The 27,150-nt window shown below is 42.5% G+C and overlaps 1 protein-coding gene across 1 annotated transcript in view; it reads right to left on the bottom strand.

Moving 5' to 3' along the window:
* The window catches only part of HSD17B2 (hydroxysteroid 17-beta dehydrogenase 2), a 62,860-nt gene that overhangs the window by 21,276 nt on the left and 14,434 nt on the right, over positions 1–27,150 (bottom strand). Inside the window, exons 2-3 of the mRNA XM_003272477.3 lie at positions 8,706–8,918; positions 5,962–6,147 (exon numbers count right to left, since the gene is read on the bottom strand). Of these exons, the coding sequence (XP_003272525.1) occupies positions 5,962–6,147; positions 8,706–8,918 (399 nt within the window). The remainder of the gene's footprint in view (positions 1–5,961; positions 6,148–8,705; positions 8,919–27,150) is intronic.

Raw genomic sequence — 27,150 nt, 5'->3', positions numbered from 1 at the left:
TGAATAGTATGGACATTTGAACAATTTTGATTTTTCCAAACTATGGACATGGAATATCTTTCAATTTTTGTGTCCTCTTCAATTTCTTTCATCAATATTACATAATTTTCATTGTAGAAGTCTTTCACTTCTCTGGTTAGGTTAATTCCCAGGTATTTCATTTTATTTGTAGCTACTGTAAATGAGATTACTTTCCTGACTTCTCTTTCTGATTGTCTGCCATTGGCATACTCACGCCTGTAATCCCAGCCCTTCGGGAGGCTGAGGTGGGTGGATCACAAAGTCAAGAGATCAAGACCATCCTGGCCAACATTATGAAACCCTGTCTCTACTAAAAATACAAAAAAGAAAAAAATAGCTGGGCATGGTGGTGCACACCTGTAGTCCCATCTACTCGGGAGGCTGAGGCAGAAGAATCACCTGAATCCAGGAGGTGGAGGCTGCAGTGAGCCGAGATCTCGCCACTGCACTCCAGCCTTGCAACAGGGCGAGACTCTGTCTAAAATAAAAAGAAATACATGCTACTGATTTTTGTATGTTGATTTTGTATCCTGCAACTTGACTGAATTTGTTTATCAGTTTTAATTGTTTTTGGTGGAGTCTTTAGTTTTTTCCAAATATAAGATCATATCATCTGCAAACAAGGATAATTCAACTTCTTCCTTTCCAACTTGGATGCTCTTTCTTTCTTTCTTTTGTCTGCTTGCACTAGCCAGGACTTCCAGTATTATGTGGAATAACAATGGTGAAAGTGGGCATCCTTGTCGTGTTCTAGATCTTAGAGGAAAGGATTTCAGTTTGTTCCCATTCAGCATGACACCAGCTATAGGTCTGTTGTATATGGCTTTTGCTATGTTGAGATGTGTTCCTTCTATACACAGTTTTTTTTTATTGAGGGTTTTTATCATGAAGGGATATTGAATTTTATCAGATGCTTTTCTTAGCATCAGTTGAAATGATCATACGGTTTTGTCCTTCATTCTGTTAAGATTATGTATCGCACTGATTGATTTGTGTAAAGGTCGAACCATCCCTGCTTCTGTAGGATAAATCCCACGTAGTCATGATAAATGGTCTTTAATGCACTGTTGAATTCAGTTTACTAGTATTTTGTTAAGGATTTTTACATCAACGTTCATGAGGTATATTGGCCTATAATTTTCTTACTTTTTTTTTTACATGTATTTTCTGGTTTTGCTATCAGAACAATATAGGCCTTGTAGGATGAGTTTGGAAGTATTCCCTCCACCACTATTTTTCAGAATACTCGAGTAGAATCAGTATTAGTTCTTCAATAATAAAGTAAAAAAAAAAAAGAAAAAGAAAAACTAAAAGTTTGGTAAAATTCAGCAGTGAAGCCATGAGGCCCCAGCCTTTTCTTTGCTTGCAGACTTTTTACTATGGCTTTGAACTCATTACTTGTTATTGATCCATTCAGGTTTTGGATTCCTTCATGATTCAATCTTGGTAGGCTCTCTGTAAGAATTTATCCATCTCTTCTAGGTTCTCCAATTTATTGGCATATAGTTAGTTACTCATAGTAGCCTCTAATGATCCTTTGAGTTTCTGTGGCATTGGTTGTAATGTCTCCTTTGTCATCGCTGACGTTTATTGGGTCTTGTCTCTTTTGTTCTTAGTCTCATTAAAATTTGTCAATTTTGTTTATCTTTTCCAGAAACCAACTTTTCATTTTGTTGACCTTTTGTATTGTTTTCTTCCTTTCAATTTTATTTATTTCTGCTCTAATATTTTTGATTTCTTTTCTTCTACTAATTCTGAGGTTGGTTTGCTCTTGCTTTTCTAGTTTTTTGAGATGCATTACTAGGTTTTGTACTTGAAGTGTTTCTACTTTTTTAATGTAGGCACTTATAGCTACCAGCTTCCCTCTTAGTACTACTACTTTCACCACATCCCATGGGTTTTGGTATGTTTGATTTCCTTTATCATTTGAGAAATTTTTAAATTTTCTTCTTAGTTTTTTTCATTGACCTATTGGTCACTCAGGAACATATTGTTTAATTTCCATGTGCTTGTATAGTTTCCAAAATTCCTCTTATTTTCTAGTTCTAGTTTTGGTCCATTGTGGTCAGAGAAGATACTTGATATTATTTCATTTTTTAAAGTGTTTTAAGACTTGTTTTGTGGCCTAACATATGGTCTACCCTTGAGAACAATCCATGTGCTCAGGAGAAGAATGCATATTCTGCAACCTTTGGATGAAATGTTCTGTAAATAACAATTAGGTCCATTTGGTCTATAGTGCAGATTAAGTTTGATGTTTCTTTATTGATTTTCTGCCTGGATGATCTATCCAAAGCTGAAAATGGAGTATTGAAGTCTCCAGCTATTAACGTATTGAGGTCTATCTCTCCGTTTAGTTCCAATAATATTTCCTTTATACATCTGGGTGCTCTGGTGTTGGGTGCATGTATATTTACAATGGTTATATCCTCATGCTGAATAAACACCTTTATGACTATATAATGTCCTTCTTTGTCTCTTTTTATGGTTTTGGTCTTGAAATCTATTTTGCCTGATACAAGTATAGCTACTCCTGATCTTTTTGGTATCCATTTGCATGAAATATCTTTTTCCTACCTTGACAGTGCTTTGTTTCTGTCTTTACACAAACTCCTGGCCCTGTTGAGTACATATGCCTCCCATCTCTTCTGATTTCTTGTTACTGTTTTAATAGCTTTATAACGTACCTTGGGTGGTTTCTGAGTCCTACAAATAAACTCATTTCTAGAGTTTCTCTGGGACATGAAATTCAAAGCTGGGTGTGATGAAGGAAAACTTCATACCTCTTGGTGAGTGGGTGGGAGAAAGAAGAGAGAGGCATGGGGAAGAATAAATCCAAGATGACTCAAAGCTCTGAAACTCAAAAGACTAGGACAGAAAGAAGTCAGGGTCCAGTTACAATGTTCTGCATATGGCTAGCCAGTTACCCCAGCATCGTTTATTGAATAGGGAATCCTTACCCCCATTGCTTGTTTTTGTCAGGTTTGTCGAAGATCAGATAGTTGTAGGTGTATTGTCTTATTTCTGGGTCCTCTATTCTGTTCCATTGATCTTTGTATCTGCTTTTGTACAGGACCATGCTCTTTTGCTTACAGGTAGCCCTGTAGTACGGTTTGAATTCAGGTAGTGTGATGCCTCCAGCTTTCTTCTTTTTGATTAGTGGTGCCTTGGCTATTCATGCTCTTTTTTGGTTCCATATTAATTTTTAAATCTTTTTTTCTAGTTCTGTGAGGAACCTCAATGGTAGTTTAATAGGAATAGCATTGAATCTATAAATTGCTTTGGGCAGAGTGGCCATTTTAACGATATTGATTCTTCTTATCCATGAACATGAGATGTTTTTCCATTTGTTTGTGTCATCTCCAATTTCTTTGAGCAGTGTTTTGTAGTTTTCATTGTAGAGATCTTTCACCTCCCTAGTTAGCTGTATTGCTAGGCATTCTGGAGGGCTGACAGCAAGTTTTGTTTCAGATAGGTTAACTTGGTGATGATCTTAAGAAAATAGGTGGACATAGCTGGGTGTAATGAATTTGCACAACCAGAGGGTGAGAATAAGAGTGAGATATGCCCAGAACTTTGGGAGGCCGAGGTGGGCGGATCACGAGGTCAGGAGATCGAGATCATCCTGGCTAACACGGTGAAACCCCGTCCCTACTAAAAATACAAAAAAATTAGCTGGGCGTGGTGGCAGGTGCCTGTGGTCCCAGCTACTCGGGAGGCTGAGGCAGGAGAATGCCGTGAACCCTTCAGGCGGAGCTTGTAGTGAACTGAGATCACGCCACTGCACTCCAGCCTGGGCGACAGAGTGAGACTCCCTCTCAAAAATAAAAATAAAAATAATTTTTAAAAGAATGAGATGTGTTATTTATTTTAACATTCAGAGTTTCCCTTCAATGAAAATACATGACAACAGAATAAGAAGTTCTGGCTTGGAAAGAGCTTTAGAGGCCAAGTTGAAGGGTATGCTCTGTATTGTGAGTTATCTTTTGAGAGAGGGTCTCACTCTGTCACCCAGGCTAGAGTACAGTGGCATGAACACAGCTCACTGCAGGCTTAACCTCCCAGGCTCAACTGATTCACCTCAGCCTCCTGAGTAGCTGGGACTACAGGCACGTGCCACCATGCGTGGTTCGTTGTTTTTTTTTTTTTTTATTTTTTTGTACAGACGAGGTCTCACTATGTTGCCCAGGCTGGTATCAAAGTCCTGGGCTCAAGTAATCCTCCTGCCTTGGCCTTCCAAAGTGCTGGAGTTACATCCTTGAGCCACTGCACCTGGCCTTGTATTGTAAGCTCTTCACTTACCCATTCATTAATCCGTTTTCCATTTTTCACTCATTCATACACTTGCATTTCTTCATTGATTAACTGAGCTGCTGGCGCATGCCAGACACTGGGCGTACAGCACACACTCCACATTTTGGCAATAACTGAAGTGAACTCATATGCACGAAGGTGTTGCTCAAAGTTGAGAACAGAGAAAAACAAGAGAAAGTTCTTTGTCAATATGCCAAGGAAGAGGCAGTACTCTGTTATTTCAGTAAATATTTATTATATAAGTGAGGCAGAGAATCTGTGAGACTTTCCCAGAAGTACCAGACTATTCCAGGGAAATGAGAAAGGTGAGGCTTCCATTCAGGCCAAAATTGTAAAGGCTAAGTTCAGAACAAAGATTAGGAAAATATTGCCGTATGTTTTCTCAGGATTCATTTGCTTTGGCAAGGTAGCAGGAAATTGGAACTACTTTAGGGTTCTCACACAGCTAAAATATAATACTCATCGCTCCTAACCATCCTAAAGGACACTTCGTCTCCCCCAACTCTGTCTCTCTCACTCTCTCTCTCTCTCTCTCTCTCTCCCTACCTTCTTCTTTGCTTATGCCTCAGGCCAACCAAGACTCCAGTCAAAGACACATAGCAGTTAGTTTTAAGAAAGTAACTGAGTTAAAGCCAGGAAAGGGAATGTGATGGACAACAATATTAGTCTAGGAAATACGAAGAACCCCCTCCCCGACCAAATCATTCTAGAACTGATATTCACATTATTTAAAAAAAGCACAAAACACAAAAATCAAGAAAACAAACAAAAACAGCCTAGTCATACCCTTTATTTTAAGAAATTTTACTTAGAATTAATTGATCCAACAGCGAAGAGTGGTACTCCTCTATTTGAAGGCAGGATCCTAGAGTCAAGAGCCCACCCCTTTGGCTTCCCTCTCACCACTGCAGTGACCCAGTGACCCAAAAGTCGGGTCGATGGATCTTCCCCAAACTGAATAAGAGCCCGAGGAACCCCAGTTTAAAAATGTCTGTCCCAGAAAAGAGGGCGTGCTATGACACCCATGGGCATTGTTTATAAAAAGGCAAGACTGTTCAGCCCTTGACTCAAGTTGTGTACTATTTGTTCTTGGAAACAGAGAGAGGCAAACCATGCAGTGTCATCACATCCTGACCTAGCTGGGTTGAGGCTGCTCAACACTGGGGATAATCTTCGGGTTAACAATAGCAGGCAGCTTTTGTTTGACGGCACGAACAGAGGGAAGGTATTGCCTACTCAGCTTACAGGGAACTGAACACAGTGTGTTTAATTGACGAAGTGTTGAAAACAGGTTGCCTGAAATGCTGACATTATTTGTAATGTGAGATTTCCTGTACAAATCTGGCAACCTTGTGTATCGGCAGTCACATTATAAAGACATATAAGAACCCTAAATCCCCAGTAACAAATGGATGAGTTAGAAGGCAGGTAAGAGATTGTACATGAAAGAATTTGAAAGAAGAGAAAGGTTCTATTGCGTTAAGGTCAACAGGGGATATACAATTTGACTAATCCTGACCCAGCCCTGCCTTTGCATGCCCTGTGTTTTGTTCAGCCCACAAAGAATGCCATGAGCCATGTCTTGTGATGGGCACCCCATGATCACTTGTGAAAATGCTGACTCACCTCCCATGCTGCTGACATTAACCAGCCTCCCTTTGGATTTCCTAAGAAGAGGCAAAAATGTCTTTGTGACCTCCACAGTTCCAAAGAAGTTCACGGCCATGCATTGTTTGTAGTCAGTCATAGGAAGAAGCTCCCCATCAGCTGGAAAGCCAAGCACCCCAGCATTGTTGATCACAGCCCACAGTCCTGGAGACAGAAAACCATAATGAGTGAGTGTCTGGAAGAGGAAGTGAATAACACAACCTGCAATACCTAGAAGACCATGCAAGAAGTGTTACGTGTGAGCCAGGTCTCCCGGGGGATTAGAGTCTGCCACTGGACAAAGACAAGAGTCTTAGGGAAAGGGAGTGGGAGTGGGAGGGGAATTCCTGTAACAGGAAGCTGGATGTGCAGAGATGTAAAGTAGAACATTCTGTTCCAGAAATGTCAGAATTTACTAAGTGAACCAGCAGGTATTGCAAATTAGGAGTTTGGCAGGAGCCATTATCCTGAAAGGACCTCTAATCCTTGTTAAGGTGTTTAGATAGGGAACCACTGATAGGGAACCAGCAAACCACTGATAAAATAAATCCCCCATCACAGGCATGCCATGTGGGAGGACCCCAACACATGGAGGCTCTGTATGTCTAAAGATTTTTAGGAGATGGATGGCATTGTAAAATGTGAATGCTGGGAAGATTAGTCTCTGGAAAGTAATGGGGAAGGAAAGATGTGTTGCAAGGAAGGCATTGGAATAGCCGAGGTGGAAGAAGGTGAGGGTCTGTGCTAGGTCATAGCGCTATGCAGTGGTAGGAAGGCGCTGGAAGGTAACTATCCAGGAGGTGAAATTGACAGGACTTGGGTCAGTAGGATACAGGCATTGAGGATAAGCTGAGGGTCTCAGTGACCCGCAGGTTGCTGGCTTGAATGACTGGTTAGGTGGTAGTGCCAGTGTCTCCGCTATGGGATGCAGGAGAGCAAACCAATTTGCAGAACGGCAGCAGGGAAAAAAAACAACAAGATGTGATATGTTGAAGTTGAAGCCTCTGGAGTATAAGGGAAGATGTCTGATAGATAACTTTGTATACGTGGACAAGAAGGATTAGGTTGGTAATATATTAATAGATTTAGGAGTTATTGGCATAAACCAGTGTTTCTTGGCCCTGCGCTAACCTTAGCATCACATTGGGAGCTTTAAAAACTAATGATACCTGGGATCCCATCCTAGGGACTGATTTAATTGGGTTTAGGGGATCTGTTCAGTCACACAGGGCCTGGTGCTTCAGAAGGGTCTTGCACATGGTTTCAGTCTCTGCTGTCACCATCTTACATTCCTAATAATTTTCCGAAATCAAACGAGGGGCCCCATATTTTCATTTTGCATTGGGTCCGCCAAGTTACATAGCCCATCCTGGACCCCAGCATGGGTAATTTTCAAATGATTCTAATGTGCAGTTGGATTGAGAACTCTCGGTATATGGAGAAAACAGTATGGCTCAGGACACACGGAGTGGGAAGTCTGCGGATGCAACCCTCAGAAGCATTTGTATTTGTGGGGAGACAGAGGCAAAGTTTCTTCCAGGAGAAGTGGAAAGAAAGATTGGAGAGCTAGGAGAGCAATGGGGGCTGGGGACCCCAAAGTCAAGGAGGAGAGTATAAACAACATGCTTAAATACTGCAGAGAAGTTAAAAACTGGGTCTTCCAGCAATCCCACTACTGGGATACATCCAAAGGAATATAAACCATTCTATTATAAAGATACATTCACACATAGATTCGTTGCAGCCCTAGTCGCAATAGCAAGGACATGGAATCACCCCAAATGCCCATCAATGATAGACTGGATAAAGAAAATGTGGTACATATACACCATGGAATACTATGCAGCCATTAAAAAGAATGAGCTCATATCCTTTGCAGGGATATGGATGGAGCTGGAAGCCATTATCCTCGGCAAACTAAAGCAGGAACAAAAAACCAAACACCGCATGTTCTCACTTATAAGTGGGGGCTGAACAGTGAGAACACATGGACGCATGGTGGGGAACAACCCACACTGGGGTCTGTTGGAGGGAGGGGAGGTAGAGCATCAGGAATAATAGCTAATGAATCCTGGGCTCAGTACCTACAGGATGGGTGGATCTGTGCAGCAAACCACCATGGCACACGCTTACCTATGTAACAAATCAGCACATCCTGCACGTGTAACCCAGAATTTAAAGTAAAAGTTGAAAACAAAAAACAACTGGTTCTTCAGGCTAATACTGATTAGCTTTGCCAGATCAGTTAGGGAGGCAGAGTGAAAGCCAACGTCAAATTGAAGGTGAGGAAGAGAATCAGAGAGCTGCAGGGTTCCATGGAGCTTAGCCATGAAGGAAAGAGAAGAGGAAGGGTAATGGGTAAAGAAGGACAGTGACCATGAATGTATTTTTTTTTCTAAGCTGGGGACTCTAATGGATGTTGCTATTGTGGACAGAAAAGCAATGAGCTGGGGCTGGGGGAATTATTCATGGGAGAGTGACTGAGAAGTTGGAGAGAATGAGATTGAGGTTTCTGTAAGTTCTGTATGGGTGGGCTTGTGTCTGAGTCACTCCAAAAGTCTTCATGTTGATAGAGGCCCCCACACATGGTAGGGGTTCAGCACAGGTGTGCTCCAGTGCAAGTAGTGGCCAGAGTGGAGTGAGGGGCATCATCAGCCTAAGCCGGAACAAGAGCCGGGCATTCGGGAGGAGGGTAAAGGCACCGAGGGTGCTGGCGGCATTACCTCTGTCCTGCAGCATTGCTGCAACTTTGCTGTAAGCATCTTTTATCTGCACTGGCTTCGTGATGTCCATTTGGAGCACCGAGAGGCGCGGAGAGCAGGTTCTTCGCAATTCCTCAGCTCCTGGGCCATTTTCATTCAAAACTCCGGCAAATACCGTGAAGCCCAGCTCATCCAGATACTTGCACAAAGCGTGGCCAAGCCCACAATCACCACCTGCATAGGGTCAGGGGAGTAGAGAGTAAGGTCAAACCAGAGTGACAGGAGAAAATATTTAACAAGGAAAACATATTACGTTGTTTATGATTCTCCATGATCTCTGAAGAGAGGGGTTCCTGAGGAAGTTTCTTTATGTGCTAAGTGGAGAGGTGGAAGGAGAAGCCAAGCCAGACAGATACATTTCCCCATATAAAGAAAGGGACATAATGTAGAATTAGGGGTTGTGAGTGGGCATAGGTGGAAAGAGAAAGGCTTGGGGGAAGGGTAGTCCAGGAGTGGCTGGTGGCCAAAGTAATTGGGAAGGAAAACCAAGAAATCTAATGCAAGTACTTTTAGTAATCTATAATGTGTAGTGTTTGATGTAACTTCACTCACTCTGTAAAACCTTCAGTCAAACAGTCATTACAAACTCATACTTTGGACTCGGTTTTGCCTTATGGAGACACAGGGCAATAACAGAGGCTGCCCATGGGGGCCAGTTCATGCTGGATTATAAAAAGTTCATGGCCACCTGTGTTTCTCAGCCTCCGGGGCCTTTTTCCCTATCCATGGCCTGCCCTGAGCCATGGAATAGACATCAAGCCTAAAAAGAAAGTTACAACAGAAACCAGATAGAAAGCCCTAATTGCATTGCTCTGTGAAAACAGAGACTAATGTAATACACAAAGTATGACTTAAGCTTCTCAGAATTTGTGATGGGAGTGTACCCAACCCAGCCAAGAGGGTATTAGGGGCCCCGGAAAAAGTGTTTTATACCCACAAGTGCAAAACGTAGATGTCTGAAATTCACAAGTTGAAGATAACATGAACATTAAATCACCTTTTGAGCTACATACACCATAATAAACATATAACAGTTAACATCTCTCTCGTTTTAATAAGGAAGTATTTCACATTGCCTGTGTCATGTGATCTTCCTTGGACTCCTGCAGGGATCTCTTGTTGGTAGTCAGACATCCCCGTCAAGAATTGGGAAATAAGGAAAATCAGATTACATGCAGAGAATCAACTCAAAGATCAGTATGTGAGTGGGCAGAAAAGAGATCTTGCTTCCAAGCTAACAACAGTGGCCTGAAATCTACTGTCCGCAAAGAGAGGACAGGTGTTCACACACACTGTTGATAAACATGTGCACGACTAAAATCCACCAGTGTGAATTCGCCTATCTTTTGACCCCAAAAGTCTCAGTATTTATCCTAGAGAAGTACTTGCAGGCACTTAAATGATGTTCTTTACAGCACTGTATAAGAGCAAAAGAAGGAATTAACTTAGATGTCCATGAATAGGAGAATGGTTACACAAATTATGGTACATAAAATGGAATATGACAAAGCAGTTTTAAAGATGGAATAGAACTATTGAAAATGACATGGATATTGCTCCAAGATGCTTTGTTAAGTGAAATAAAATAATTTGCAGCATAATAATAATTAATAAAATCCAATTTAATGCAAAAAAGAAGGAGAATTGATGCTATACATATGGAGGTGTGGAAATGTAAAAAATAAAAATAAAATAAAAAAGAATTTGGAAGGAGAGATCCCTAAGTTTTCCTTAGGAGGGCAGGCAGAATGGAGGGTGAACCTTACCTTGTAATGTTTACCATTTTTGCTACAAGAAAGTATTTATTTTTCTTCTGTAATTTCTTTTTTTAAAGGCTATGCTAATTAGAATGGAGACTGGCCAGCCCTCTAAGTGTAGAAAAGGGTGGAAGAGAGAGAGAGTCTAGCATGGTTGGCATCTGCAAACACTGCCGGAGAGAGAATGATAGTCATGGCAAAAGGTGTGTGGGTTCCTGTCCTTCTGACACCACCATTATGACATGAACACCTCTGGTTGCCATCACTGATTGCATTTAACGTTTGCTCCATCTCCTTCCTTCTCATGTCTCCATGTGTGTTGGTGCCCAGCAAATAGCCCTTGAGTGTAAGTGGTTTCCTCCCTGGGGCCGGCCAGAGGAGGAGATGGTACCAACTGAAACACATGCAAGTGTCTGGACCATGTGATAGACACCTGCCTTAGTGTAAATTAATGCATTAGAATTCTAGTACTAATATATAATATGTGTGTATAACCATTTTGTGAGCCCAGTTCCTGAAGAAATGGACCTGTTGCTGGACAAATCCAACTTCTGGATCCACAGTGCTGAGGCCAGATGCTGGGCACTGGCAAGTTCACCAGACTGCACACCAATGCTGTGTAGGCTCTCCCTGGAATCCCCTAAATACCAGTGGTGGTCAAGTCTGTATTATAAAATTATTCCCCAAATGTCTATAGTAGAAATTATCCTTCCTGTCTTACAGATGAGGAAACTGAAAACAAGAGATGCCAAGATCACACACATGGTAGGGATCGACCTGGACTCTGTTAGATCCTAAATCCAAGTTCATGAGTCACTGTCATACTGCACCAGCCATCTTCTCCTTCATCTGTGTCAGCAGAGAAGGGAGGTTTGGGCAAGCTAATCCCAGGATGATCCTCTTGTGGTGTGTAAGAAAGGATATGAATTAACCTGAAAATAACTAACTTTGAACCAGGTTGGAGTGAAAAGTACCTAGATCCTGGTTATACACACCCTGTTGGGTGAGGCCAAGTGTTTCGTGGACAGCCTCTCCCATTTTGTGATGTACCATGCCTTATGCTTCTGCCTTATTATTGGCACAGCTAGATATATGGGGCCCATGGATTTTAAAGCCCCCAGTTCCCCCTAGAGGCTTGTGTAATATCAGGATGCCCAGCATGTTCCTTCTGCACAGAGAAGAAAACTGTTCTGCAGTGCAGAGACGAACACCATGACCTTGACTCTACCGAGCACATCAACAGTCAACCAGGGTATCTGCTGCTTTCTAGAGTGCTAAGAGAGGGGGAAAAGGTTCATCCACCCACTTAGAGCTGCTGACCATGAAAGCATGCAAACTGTCATCTGTATCCAAACCTGAAGTCCGTCATCTACTCCCCAAATCCACATGAGAATCATGAACTTTGCACTTTCCAGTCCTTCCTTTGGCCTTGCATCCCACAAACACTTTGATGTGTTCAACACTGTGTGCCTCCACACAAGATGCTGAGAGCTTCCCCTTCCCCACAGGGGTACGTGAGGTTATAATTGTCCTGTGTAACTCCACCACTTGTCTGGGGCTGATTGGACCAGAGTCAACCAGCTTTTCCCTTTCAGAAATGTGGAACTGTGGCTTCAAGATCAAAAGCAGTGTCTGATACTGTCTGAACAAAGAAGACATTAAACTCAATAGCAAATGGGGGGACTGGGTGGCTGTCTTCCTTCATGCACATGGAGATAAGGCTTAAGTCCTCTTGAAGAGTAACAAGAGGCAAAGCTACAAATAAGAGCAGATTCTGAGGTCAGATATTGTCCACAGATGTAGACGAGCATCTTCTTGGCTCATGATAGCTTTCCAGTCTCTGGTAAACCTCAAGTGATCTCTTCCCCATGTATACCTTAAGAAATTCCACATCCTCATAATAATCCCTCTTCTTTCTCCAGTTAGTTTTAGTGTCTTTCCAAAACCATCTTTTTCACTTACTGCCGACACTAAAACTAGTTATCTCTGCTTTGGAAAACAGTCCTCAAAAGGTTAAACATAATGTTGCCAGATGACCTAGCAATTCTGCTCCTAAGTGTGTACCCAAGATAAATGAAAACATATGTTTACACAAAAACCTGTACACAAATGTTCATAGCAGCATTATTCATAACAACAAAAAAAAGGAAACTAACCAAACATCCAACAACTAATGAATGGATTAAAAATACGGTATATCCAACAGTGGGATATTATTAAGCCATAGAAAGGAATGAAGTTTCTATGCTTGCTACAGCACGGACATTGAAAACATTATACTGAGTGAAAAAAGCCAGCGTGGTAGGCAAAGGGATGAGAGCAAGGAGGAGGCATTGTGATCTTGTCTCGTTTTCCTCTGAGTAGAGGATAATTTGTCATATTTTGGAAGGCAGTGCCTTTGAGCTGCTTCATGAGCCTAGGATCTGACTCTCTTAGGAAAGTTCCTTGGAAGAGCCTACAAGTGACAACAGTGTTGAACTTTAGGCAAGCCCTGTGATCCTGGAAAATTGCAAAGGTTAAGAAACGTCCCCACCCTTTTGTGTTCTGGGAAACAGCTCGCTGCAAAGAACTCCCTTCCCCGTATGACTTAGATGAGACTCACAAGTGCCCCCACTTTTTTACCTATGACAAGGCCAGACCCAGAGCATCCAAACTCCCTTTCTTTGTTTTTGTGGTTAGTTGAACTGCCTGTTTCCACCGGTCAGTCAGAAGAAAGTGTTCGTTAACCTAACTTTGGTGTAGATTCTCTCCTTTCCCCAGGTCCTGGCCTACCCTCAGCCTGAGCCAGCAGACAAGTCCTCTTTACAGACCTTCCTGATCAGCCCTCAACCACTGTCTGACTGTATCACTCTGACCATCCCAGCCCCCAACACCCACTTCTTTGTAGCCTTGTTTATGCCTCTTTAGCAAAGCAAAACATTTACTGCCTCATCTTGAGACACTTGCAGATTAAGTGGTCAGAACATTCCCTCTACTGCAATAATCCTTTTGAATAGTCTCTCCTAACTAAATCTGAGTTTGTTTTTATTTGGCAGTGAATTAATGAAGCCAAAGATCACGGGAGACCATCTGCTTGTGTTTACCTATGAGGCAGTGTGGCATAGGGGCATGGATGCGTGTCTAGCTCTGCTATTCCTGTCTGTGTAACCCTAGAGAGCCTTTCTAATTGCTCTCTGCCTCTGCTTCCTTACCTGTAAAATGGGCTTCATAATGGTACCTGTTTCAGTTAATATTTGTGAAGTGCCTAATAGAGCCTATTCCAAACAATTACTACATCGGTCTTTTTAAAAAATAAAACTGTGTCTGTATTTTAATTTTCAGATGTTTCCACTCACAATATTGGTAAATGCAGAGTTTGCCTCTACTGACTGTCAGCTGAACATCTTGGTTAAGACTCAGACTGCCTGATTCTCCTCTTCCACTTACAAGCCTTGGTAAAGTCACATATAACCATGAGGAACCTCCACTTCCTCACATGGAACATAGGGTTATCATAACACCCCCTCCTAGACTGGCATGGGAAGTCAGCAAGACAGGATTTCGCACTGGCCCAGCATGTTGTGAATGGCTGTCATCAGTATCATGGCTGTAACCCTGATGTCATTTCTGACTTATGATGTTAGAGATCAGGCTGTGCTAGCCCCTGGTGTCTATGAAGTCTTGAGGCAGTTCAGGGGTCAGAGGGCCTTGAAAAAGTCTGTGGCTAAGGAATCACTCCTTGAGGAGAGGGGAAAATAATTGTGTACTCCGGAAACCTGGCGACAAAGCCAGGGATTTCGTGAGAAGTTGGAAGTGTTTCATAAGAGTTACCCAACAGTGGTGTTTGAAAATAAGCACACCAAGTATGGATTGCGTGTTTACCAAGTTGCAGCTAGTTCACATGCATTTACTCGTTGAATCCTGTCAATCACCCTGGGAGGTAAGTAATGTTACCATCACCCATTTACACAGGAGGAAACTGAGGCACAGAAGGATTAAGTTATTCAGCTAAGACACAGCAGAGGTAGTTTGGAGCCAGGCAAAGATTATGATATAAACAACTGGGGTATAAAATATTCAAATCCTCCAAAGCACAAGGCATAGCCCACAGTGGATGCTCAATAAAAAGCACATGTTGGATGAATAAGCATTGAAGAGGGCACTAGAATATTTGTGCCTTACAGACTGAGAGAGGGTCCTTTGTCACTAGTGCTGAGGGCACCTGACTCATAGTAAGTGCTCAACAGGGCAGAGAAAATGCTGAGATTGGTGTTAAACTATGTCATTTGGGATCATTCTGTCTCTAGCAGCCTGGAAACCCATCAACTTGGAACAGGCAATGAGTACTAGAGACCCATTTGTACAAGATTGGAGTGAATTTGAAATAGCAGTTAATTCTAAAAATGTTAATAAAGACTCAGTTTATGTGCAAATTGGAAATAATGTGAATCACCTTGAATTTGAGAGCGTTAGGAATTGTATAATGTAGTTGCAAAATGTATTTAGGCTACTGCCACATGGGGGCACTATATTAGCTGGTGAACGGAAACGCCCCATCATTTGTTGGTTCAAGTCTTAAATTGGGCACATTGTGAATAACGCGTGTTTGGGAGTTCTTCAGGCCAGCCCTCTTGAATAAAATGCATCCACCCTATAAATACAGGATTGACTGATGGGATGCATGTGCCCTGGAACACAAGCACTGTCCTTTGGAAGCTACATTCAGAGAGAAGGAACAGGGGGGAAGAATTTACAAACCTGTAAATGTTTTTTAGTCATTAATAAAACATCATACAAGAAATAAAACCTCACAGTCAATACTGAGATCAAGAAAAGAAGGCATTCTCCACAATCTCACCATATTGCATAACTCTCATAATGTTCATGTTCTTTTTCTTCTAGTCTTTTTTTCTACATATCCTTCTTTGTTATAGCACACATACAATTCGACAGCTGACTTTTAAATTACTATTATATAGACCAGTTGTACATATTTCTACATAGTCTCCAAGGCCATAATTTTTCATTACTATAGATAAAATCGTCCCTATTAAAATGCAGCCAAGAGAAATGATGATAACCTGGATTCTGGAGCTGGGAGACCTGGGTTCAAATCCCAGCTCTGTCACTTAACAGCTGTGTGACTTTGGCTGTCACTTAACCTCTCTGTGCCCCAGTTTCCCCGTCTTTAAAGTGGAGTGACAGTAGGACTTGGGTCATAGAGTTGTTAGAAGGATTAAATAATTTGATATATTAAAGTAATTGGAAAAAGGTCTGGCGCAAAGCCACTGCTCTCCAGATGTTTATTAAATAAATGGTAACTTTTTTTTTGACAGAGTCTCACTCTGTCACCCAGGCTTGAGTGCAGTGGCACAGTCTTGGCTTACTGCAACCTCTGCCTTCTGGGTTCAAGCAATTCTCTGCCTCAGGCTCCCAGGTAACTGGGATTACATGCACCCCCCACCATGCCCAGCTCATTTTTATATTTTTAGTAGAGACGGGATTTCACCATCTTGGCCAGGCTGGTCTTGAACTCCTGATCTCGTGATCTACCTCCCTCAGTCTCCCAAAGTGCTGGGATTACAGGTGTGAGTCACCTCGCCCGGCCCATAAATGGGAACTTTTTAAAAAAAAACCCACACTACACTACTCCTTTCATTGGCCCCATCTAGTTTCTGGAACCAAAAAGGTTTTCAGTTCAGTTCTCCTCTCAGAAGGTCATCACCGCTATTCTAGCCACAGCAATGAATCAGCCAAAGACCACAGCTCTGCTTTCTGCATCCTTGCCCCTAAAGCTCCTCCGAGCGCCCTCTTTGCCAGTGATGTCTTCAACCACCAGCAGCTTAAGGGGGAGGTGCTTACGGGGTTGGTCTCTTCAGAGGCACCAAGACCCTTTCTCATAGTGGAATCTCACTTCTAGTGGTAGAATGGACAAACACAAATTGAAGATCTACTATGTGTCAGTAAAAGGATGTCATCTGAATAGGCATTTCATTTGTCCCACACAATGAATTTTGCAAAAATTTGAACAAAGACTCAGAATCGGGAGATTGTACCTGAAAACCCAGATCAATGGTTTCTCTTGATTAACCAGGAGAAGAGTCAGCATTCCCACAAGGGACCCATCAGCTGAGGCTGAGGACCTCCGGGGCTCCCCCTCTGATGGGGTGTGCACTCGAAGGAACAAGGTTCACTGATCAAGAGCTCTCTCACACATACACATTCCCATCACCCGCTTCCCTCAGTAATGCAGGCTGCCCTGATCCCACTATCACAAGCTTCCCTCAGTAATGCAGCCTACCCTGACGCCATAGCCTTTTGAGCTGGAGACCCCTGACAGACAGTTTCCCACTTACAAAGGTCATCTGAATCAAAGCTGTTTATCTGGTTGAAAGCCTGTGGGAAACTAGTGGGAAGTGGACTTCCCCACCCTTTTGTTTAAGACTTAGGCAATCCATCAGATTGCCACCCTCATGTTGATTTTGCCTGTTCCCCATAAAATAGATTAAGGTATAATAAAATGTTAGATAAATACAACAAAACTCTAGCATACTTAGCACTGCCCTGAGGTCAAAATAAAAGCTCAACTCTTAATCCAGGAAGAGCAAATACTTGACCTCCCTCCTCCTTTGCCCTCAGCATTCTTAAAGGATAGCAGTTGTTGGGTGAGGAGGACTTGGGAAATAACTAGATTTTTCATGTCAATTTTTTTAATGGAAACAAATGCATTTTTCTTGGAACATAACCTTTATGAAGAATTCTCCCATATTCTTGTGATTCCTGTGTTAAGATGAGCAACTGAAATGCCTGGAAAATTAAATACTTGCCCAAAGCTACAGAACGGGAATGTGGTAGAGTCAGCCGTGAAACCCAGGTCTGCTCTTTGCAAAACACATTCCCGTACTGTCCCGGTGCCACTTTTAACTTCTGACACATCTTCCTACCTATCTTCACCTTCATTCTTTTGTTCACTCATTTATTCAGATATCATTGTGTTAGGTCCTAGCAACACCCACCCACGAAAGACAAATACTCCCTGGCTTCATGACGCATATGCTTAGGAAAGAGGTTCTCACTCCTCAGCCCCACTACAATCTAAAAAAAAGTCAATGCCTGGGTCCCATCCCCAGAGAGTCCCATTTAATTGGCCTGGATGGGGTCGGTATCCACTGGCAACAGTTTCTGAGATCTCTCCAGGAGATTCCAAAGTTCTGCCAGGATTGGGAGCCACCAATGCAGGAAAGTGATTCTCAACCACAGACAATTTTGTCCCCTGGGGAATATCTGGCAATGTCTGGAAACATTTTTGGTTGTCACAACACAGAGTACTATTGAGGCCAGGGATGCTTCTCAACATCTGCCAGCCAACATGCAGCCTCAAATATCAACAGTGCCAAGGCTGAGAAACCCTGGTCTAGAGAGAAGATGCACATTGGATAAATAATTACAATATTGGTGAATGTTATTAATAGGAAAGTTCTAGGAATATAAGTCATAGTTTACTTTTATAGAGAACTCCAGTTTCCTCCTTAAGGGAACACTCATTGGAAAATAATACAGGCAGGAAAGCGAAGAAACTAGGTGATCTCCATCAGGGTACGGACCCTCTTGGGCTGTCTGGTTCACTGTTCCAGACCCCAGACCTAATGAGCGACTGCAGTAAATATTTACCAAATGACAGAATGAGCAATTGAGTAAATGAAGAAGTATCACAGTCCAGGCACAACCCATCACCTTCTCACAGTTTCATGTTCTTGCCCTGTACTCGCTCCCTGGACCCACTCATCACCCTCCCTGAGCCCCACCATCTGTCCACAGTGCCTAAAAATCAGATTTTTTTCTTTTAAATGACCTTCATTTTTTAATAGGAACATAACTTAGGAAAGGTTTCTCAATTCTATATTCACAAAGGAAACTGAGCTATACAGATGCCTCTAATTCAGCGTTCAACTAAGACCTGGTCACCGTGAAAATTCGCATTACCCTTAGGGCACATATGAACCAACACAAAGCTGATGTGGGAATGGGTGGGGTAGGTGAGCCCTAATGACTTTTGCCCATGTAAGGGGACTAAGTCCATAAAGTTTGAGAGCCTTATGTTTATATATGTTATCTCACTTTATGCTTGCAACCTAAGGTAAGGTGCACATTTTTTAAAAAAACAGATTTTATTTTTTAGAGCAAATTTAGATTTACAAAAAGATCAGAAAGCTAGTACCGAGAGTTCCCAAATGCTTTACATACAGTTTCCCTATTATTAACATCTTATGGCCGGGTGCGGTAGCTCACACCTGTAATTCCAGAAATTCGGGAGGCTGAGGCAGGAGAATCGCTTGAGCCCAGGCGTTTGAGACTAGCCTGGGTAACAAAGGGAGACCCTGCCTCTACAAATAATTTAAAAATTAGCAAGGTGTGCTGGCATACACCCCTGGCCCCAGCTACTCAGGAGGCTGAGGTGGGAGAATCACCTGAGCCCAGGAGACTGAGGCTGCAGTGAGCATGCTCACACTGCTGCACTCCAGCCTGGGTGACAGAGCAAGGTCCTGTCTCAAAAAAAAAAAAAAAAAAAATTAACAACAACAACAATCTTACACTAGTATGATGTAGTTACATCCCCTACAATTAATGACCCAGTATTGATACATTATTATTAAGTAAATTCTGTGCTTTATTCAGATTGCATTACTTTTACCTAATGTCCTTTTTCTGCTGTAGGATCCTGTTCAGGACATTGTGTTACATTTAGTGATCCTGTCTGCTTAGACTCCTGTGGGCTATGACAGGTTCTCAGACCTGACATAGTTGATACAGTTGATAGTTTGAATGAGTGCTCATCAGGGATTTTGTAGAATGCCTCTCTATTTGAATTTGACTGATGCTTTTCTCCTGATTAGACTGGGATTATATGTTTGGGGGAAGAAGATCACAGAGTTAAAATGCCATTTCATCACATCACATCACATTAAGGGTACATAGCACCCATGTGACTTAAGACTGCTGGTGATGTTGACCTGGAAGATGTTGACCTGGATGAAGTAGTGTTCATCAGTTTTCTCCACTGCACAGTTGTTTTTTCCCCTTCCGAAGCTGTACGCTTTGAAAGGAAGCCATTGTGCACAGGCCACACTTAAAAACTGGGGAGTTAGGCTGGGCGCGGTGGCTCACGCCTGTACTCCCAGTACTTTGGGAGGCCGAAGCGGGTGGATCACGAGGTCAGGAGATCGAGGCCATCCTGGCCAACATGGTGAAACCCCGTCTCTACTAAAAATACAAAAAGTAGCCGGGCATGTTGGTGCACGCTTGTAGTCCTAGCTGCTCAGGAGGCTGAGGCAGGAGAATCGCTTGAACGTGGGAGATGGAGCTTGCAGTGAGCCGAGATCGTGCCACTGCACTCCAGCCTGGTGACAGAGGGGGACTGTCTCTCAAAAAAAAAAAAAAAAAAGAAAAGAGAAAGTGGGGAATTATGATGCTCTTCCTTCTTTAGGGCGGAATAGCTCTATAAATTATTTGGAATTCTGCATAGGAGATTTATCTCTTCTCCCTCTCTTATTAATTTGTTCAATCACTTATTTATATCAGTTTGGACTCATGAATATTGATTTTATACTTTGGTTATAGCTTACTACTTTATTTATTGTGTTGCTCTAATTCTTCCAGCTTTGGCTATTTGGAGGTTCCAGTTGGCTCCCATAAAAGTGTACTTTATTTCCCATTTTACAGGTGAGGAAACCAAGCTTCAGAAAGAATATAAAAAGTTTCCAGCCTCACCCAAGTAAAAAAGCAGAGGTGCAATTTGAACCCTACATCCATAAGATTCTAAGGCACCTGTTTGTTTGTTTGCTTGGTTGATTGTTTTTGTTTGTTTGTATTTCCTGTCTAACACATTCTCTCTGAATATAGTCCACTTCCGTGAATCAATGACTGGTGTATATTTCACGTATCATTGTGAATAGGCAATAGCATTTTTGAGGTTACCAATCTGCTATGTATTATACATTACAGAGAAACTTAATCAGCACCCAGGTTAAGAAACAGAACATCACCAGCTCACCAGAGATCTCTCTTGTATCTCCTTCCAGTTGTCCCCACCCCTCATAGGTTATCACGATCCTGACTTACAACAGCATAGATCTGTTTTACCTGAATTTTGTTTTAAATAGATGGAAATAGGTATCGGTCCTCTTTGTGGCTGGCTTCTTTTGTTCATTCTCCTATGTTTTCCTGTGGTTTGGTTAATAGAAATTTTTTGTAAATGTTCCAACCATGTATTTCACAAGAATTGCTACAAGTAAAGTAACACTTTTAAAAACACGTTAAGCAACTACGTAAAAAGTAAATTTACTTAAGATTAGCATAACACAAACAAGAGAAAACTAACCAGAGATACAACTAAATTGCCCCACTATCCCAAGTTCCATTTTATCATTATCTAAGGTTTTATCTAAGCAGGGCAGCCTTGCTAATGTCCCTTTTTTTCATGGGAAAGATGCTTGCTGGCTGACAGGACATCATTCTTGCCAACACATGACCAAAAACTCACTCAGCCACTTCCAAAATATAATGGTACAAGATTCAACTTGCCAAACTTGAATAAAATCAAAGATGTCTGTGATTTACAGTTTTCTATTTTCTGTTTCATTACTAATTACCACCATTGACCTAGTTCTTTACAACAGAGATGACAAACCCTTGGTGCCCGGGCCAGCTTACCCTTCTCATGCCACCATGGACACTGTTCAATCAAATCACCTCTCCCTTAGAATCTACTCGCCCCAGTACTCCTCACCAACCATAGAGGAAACCGATTTGCCACCCTCACTCACACCAGAGCATTGTGTTATTTTCTGGTAGGATCCACGCTTCTATTACATGGTTTTCCAGTTGAATCCAGACTTCTCGTTTCTGCTCCATTCTTACCACATCTCTCCCCAAGTCATGAACCTGTTCTGACACCCACTTGTCTGATAGGTAATGGATACAGTATGCTGTCTGGATGTTAATAACTCCTATCATTTGCCCACTCCAGGGAAGTTTTCTACATTTCCCAACCTTAGGACATACCTTCTATTCTATTTGGGCTGATTTCTTAATCATCTCACATATGTCCTGCTTACTCCATTCTGTGTGTTTCTGCCTATTCATTACCTCATTCTTTCAATAGCTCTTTATTAAGCATGTGCCATGTACTCTTCTACATCATGGGGACAGGGCAACATGTAAAGCCATCCAAGTCCCCATCCCATGGAGCTTAGCTTGTAGGGGGTGATGGGAGACATCGACTAAGCAAATGTATTGGCGTCAGATGTGAATGGGTGTTTGCAACAGAATAGTGTCTGGGTGCCAGGATGCCTCATTCGGGGACAGCAACTCTGAGTGGGTAGCAGCTGGACAGCTATCCCAGGGAAGGGTGCACGAGGCACAGGGCAGAGCAGGTGCAAAGGCTCTCAGACAGGAACATAATTCTCAGTCAAAGAACAGAGAGGCCATTTTAACGAGAGCAGAACAAGCAAAGCAGAGAATAAAAGGAGGTAAATTACAGCAGTAGTTCAAGGCCAGTCCATGTGGGCTTTAAGTCAGTGATTTTCAGATCCCCCCACCCAGGAAACATTTGACAATGTCTAGAGACGTTTTTGGTTGTAAAAACGGGGATGGGCTACTGATATCTGGTGAGGCTAGGGAGCTGCTAAACTTCCCAAAATGCATAGAACAGACCCCACCACAAGGAACCATCTGGCCTCAAATGTTAAGAGAGCCGAGGTTGAGAAACTCTGCTTTCAGCCGTGGGGAAGACAGTGAGTTTTATTGTAAAGTGTGACGAGAGATATCATCAGAAAGTTTTGAACTAAGGTGTGACTTGAGTTGACTTAGGTTTTAAAAAAAATAGAAATATTTCTATTGGACAGCACCCTTCCCTTTCTGCTAAAGACACTAGTGGGGAAAGAGGAAAAAATGACACCCCAAAGAGATGAAGTGGGAGTGGGGTCAGAAAACAACATTTCTGGAGGTTGGGAAATCAAGTTGATGGAAATTCCTAAGTGGTATGTTAAGAACAGGGCAGGGCTGGGCACGGTGGCTCATGCCTGTAATCCCAGCACTTTGGGAGGCTGAGGCAGGTGGATAACTTGAGGTCAGGAGTTTGAGGCCAGCCTGGGCAACATGGTGAAACCCCATCTCTACTAAAAATGCCAGCTGTGGTGGCACACACCTGTAGACCCAGCTACTTGGGAGGCTAAAGCAGGAAAATCCTTGAACCTGGGAGGCGGAAGTTGTAGTGAGCCAAGATCACACTGCTACACTCCAGCCTGGGTGACAGAGCGAGACTCCGTCTCAAAAAAAAAAGTTAGATTTAAAAAAGAACAGAGAAGTCTAATATTTACAATGTCTGTGGTGACAGAGGAGCCCTGAATTTTCTGGAAAGCATATTACTTTCATCTGATCTATGTGCGTGGCTTTTCTTTCTTTTTTTTTTTCTTTTTTTTCAATATGTGGGTTAAGGTTAAGTGATTAAGGAGAAAGGGCTCTTACATGTTTGGGCTGATAGCAGAGTAAAGAATGAGAGATGAGATCTCATCTTCACTAGAAATCACAGCCAGAGGTGACTTGGAGAAAGACAAGCTTGGGAATTTGTAAACATGCTGTGGAAGGCATGGATAGACCTGCCTGAGGTCATCATGTAAGGACTCCAGCATATGATCTCTTGACTTAATGAGCATGGTTAATAGAAGGACATACCTTAACTGATATCTGAATCACTTTGATTATCAAGAACAACTGCTTATTACATAAAAACGATAATGAACTTCTGTCTATGGTTATGCATTCTATGTTAGAACTTCTTTACATAATACCAAAGGGAGATGTTCTACCAGTCCAGTACCATCCATGTCCAGTGTTGTTTGAGCTCCCCAGCAGCAACACAAGATGAAGCTTTCTTTCCACGGACAGTGGCACACAAAGTCTTCTCTGAGCACAGTCTCAGAGTTGATAGAACATCTTTAGAGGTCAACCACAACCAAAGAGTTTAATCAGTTCACTCAGCTTCTCTCTGCCCCCTTTACTGGGCTGGGTGCTACAGGTACAATGGTGACCAAGATGGACACAGTTCTTGGCCTCAAGGTCTTACAGTCTAGTGGAGAACTCAGAGTCCATGGCTAGCGCTATGAACTTTTCCCAATCCTGCTAAACTTATCATTGGTTACATTGGTATTTTTTATCTTAGTTTTCAATCTCTGCTACTTTAAAAATAAATAAATAAATAATTAAAAATTAATAAAAATGAAAACTCTGGAGAATGAAAAACGGTGATATTTCAATGTTCTCTTTTCATTTCTGTAGACTCTGCAGGGGTGTATCAATTGTAGTTTGCTTGGGATGTGCGCCTCTTCCAAATCTTCTCTACCTGTAAGACTTTGGGTTTGGCTATTTCCCCTGCAGCCTGACTCTGATCACCAATTCCCTGATGTACGTGGGCTCCTTCTGTTGACCTCTGCATTTGCCATGCAGCCAAAGCCTGTGCTACCAGAAAAAAAAGTTCTTAGCAACTTTTGGCTAACAAGTGCTATAGTTGGAATGTGTTCCCCAAATTTCATGTGTAGTAAACTTAATCCCCAGACTCATTTGTTGATAGTGTTGAGAGGTGGACCTTTTGGGAGGTAATTAGGACCAGCTCAGGTCATAATGGGGCCCCAAGAGGGGACTGGTGGCTTTATAAGAAGAGGAAAAGAGACCTAAGCTGGCATGTTCTTGCCCTCTTTCCATACGATGCCCTCCACCATGTTATGACGCAGAAAGAAAGAGCAATGCCAGTGCCATGCTCTTCGGTTTTTCCGCCTCCAGAAATGTGAGTGAATAAATTTCTGTTGTTTTAAGGCACCCAGTTTGTTATACTTTGTTACAGCAGTTCCAGGAGACCAATAAAGTGAACTACCTCTCTCCTACTACATGTGATCTTCAGTAGACTGTCCAACCCTGCCCAAGCTAAGAGAAAGGATGCTTTTTCCCTGGATTGTGAGTTTTGAGCATAAAAAAAAATAGAGAGATGGGCAAGACCTAGATTCAGGGCCTAGGTTTGTCATTTACTCTCCTAGTGGGACTAGGAAAAGCTAGTTCAAGGGAAATGCATGCCCAGGGTCTAGCCTTCTCTAGAGAGTTTCTGAGCAGGTAGAAAACCCCAAGGGATGCTCCCTGAGAGAGACTCATGCTGTGAGCAAACTAGAACTCACCGACAATTCCATTCACAAGACCCTCTCACTAGAAACATTTGGATACATGACAGTTTGCTTGCTCTGACCAAGGAGGAACAGCTGCCCACACTCAGTTCCCTGGGTCTAAGAGACAGTCAGACAATATCTTTGTTAAATTCATTATTTGCAAAGGCCTGGGCAGAAGACCACAACAGAAAAAGAGGTAAGAGGATTGAGGCGTAGCTTCTCAATTTTCGGCAAACTAGAATGCCCACCCAAATAACAGAGAGGGGCACACCCACCAAGCCCACACAGCCCACCAAGGAAGGACCTGGGTTTGCTCATTTTTCCAGGGACCAACCCTTATAAGAATAGTCTCAGCAAACTACCTACAAGACTGTCATCAAATCTCGGATACAACTGGATCCCTGGTCATATACCGCACAGACGTTATTTCCTGAGCACCTATGATGCGGTTGGCTCTGTATAAGGCACTGAGGGCACAGTGTGATCCTATCCTTGGTGATGGTGAGCCCTTGATAGAGACCTGCACCAGGTGCCAAGGGCACATGAAGAAGCATCCAAAGCCCATGGGGTCTCGGAGAGAGCAGGGAAGATTACACAGTTAAGCAAACTCTCAAAAGTAGTATCCCCATTTTACAGATTAGTAATCTGAGGCTCTGAGATGTTAATTATCTGTCCCAGGTCACACACCAAGCAGCTGGCAGAGCTGAGAAGCTGCAACTAACTGATTCCAAAGTCCATGCTCTTTTTTTTATTATTATTTTACTTTAAGTTCCGGGATACATGTGCAGAACGTACAGGTTTGTTATGTAGCTATATGGGTGGCATGGTGGTTTGCTGCACCTATCAACTCGTCACCCTAGTGTTAAGCCCTGCACGCATTAGCTATTTGTCTTGATGCTTTCCCTCCCCTCACCCCCACCCCAACAGGCCCCGATGTGTGCTGTTCCCCTCTCTGTGTTCATATGTTCTCATAGTTCAGCTCCCCCTTATGAGTGAGAACTTGCGGTATTTGGTTTTCTGTTCCTGTGTTAGTTTGCTGAGGATGATGGATTCCACCTTCATCCATGTCTCTGCAAGGGACATTATCTCATTCCTTTTTAGTCAATGCTCGTTTTGCGCTGCTAGATAATCTCTCTAATCCTGGGGGGAAGGCACTTGCCTGCCTAGCAGTCTTCATTTGCTCATGCATTCATTCATGCATGCACGCATTTCTTCAATACAAGTTTCTTAAGCATCTACTGCATACCAGGAGCTGTACGCAATGCTGTTATTACAGAATTGAATGAAATAGTCAAGATAGTCTAGTGGGACTATGACACAGATATTTACTAGATAAATATTCAATTTCAAGGTGAGAAAAGTTCTATGAAAGTAAGAAATAAGATATGAAGATTGAGAAATACATCTGGAGACTTAAAGCCTGGAGAACAGAGAATACCTGTTCAAGAAGTTAATGTTTAAGCTAGTAGTTATCAATTGGCAGGGATTTTGTCCTCATGAGGCATTTGGCATTGTCTAGAGACGTTTTTTCTTATCGCAACTGGGGAGCAGATTACTGTGTCATCCAGTGAGTAGGGACTAAATATCCTATAATGTGTGGAAAAGCCCCAACAACAAAGAAATTTTCCAGCCCCAAATGTCAATAGTGCCAAGATTTAAAAAAAAAAAAAACAAAAAACAAAAACCATGACTACAAGCAGTTAATTGTCATGTCTTAGACTGAGACATGAAGGTGAAGAAGAAGCCAGCCTGTAAAAGGTGGAGGAAAAAGCATTCCAGGTGAAAAGAACAGTACATGGAAAGACTTTAGAGCTTGGTGCTTCAAGCTAACCAGCAGGGGAGAGAGATGTGGGATCTGGGGGCTCAGATTCCACAGGGCCTTCTGGTCTTGGGCAAAAGTTTGGGTTTGAATTCTCTACAGCAGAAAGCCTTTGATGGGTCTTAAGCCAGAAAAAGACACTCAACCTACTCTGCAGAGAACAAGTTAAAGAGACAAAAGTGGAATCCCAGAGGCCAGGGAGTAGTCCTAGAACAAATGACGGTAGCTTTGACTACCTCAGAAGCAGGGGAGGTGACGAGCCGTGGACATATCCAGGTGTACTTGGAAACTAATAGCCTCAGCACTGAGAACGAATTGTATATGGGTGGGCAGGGGAGGAGATGCACAGAGAAATGAGAATGAAGGGGAGCACTTGGGATTCTGGTCTCTACAGAGTGCTGGGTAGTGCAGCTCACCAAGATGGGGAATCCTGAGCAAGGGCCAGGTAAGGAAGGGTCCCAAATCAAGAATTCAGTTTCAAGCATATAAAGCCTGAGACACCCATTGGAACTGGGTACATGAGGTGTTGGAGAGAGAAATTGTTTATACAAGATTTTGAGCTGTGGTTCATTCGTAAAGTAGGGCTGGCTATCCATTAGCTTCACCTGGGATGGAGGCTCTCTGAAGAAACACCAATGTCC

This window comes from Nomascus leucogenys, chromosome 2 (genome assembly GCF_006542625.1).
Source record: "Nomascus leucogenys isolate Asia chromosome 2, Asia_NLE_v1, whole genome shotgun sequence".
Classification (NCBI taxonomy): Eukaryota; Metazoa; Chordata; class Mammalia; order Primates; family Hylobatidae; genus Nomascus; species Nomascus leucogenys.
Note: the sequence above shows the minus strand (reverse complement) of the source record. Positions and strands in the feature narration are given on the sequence as shown.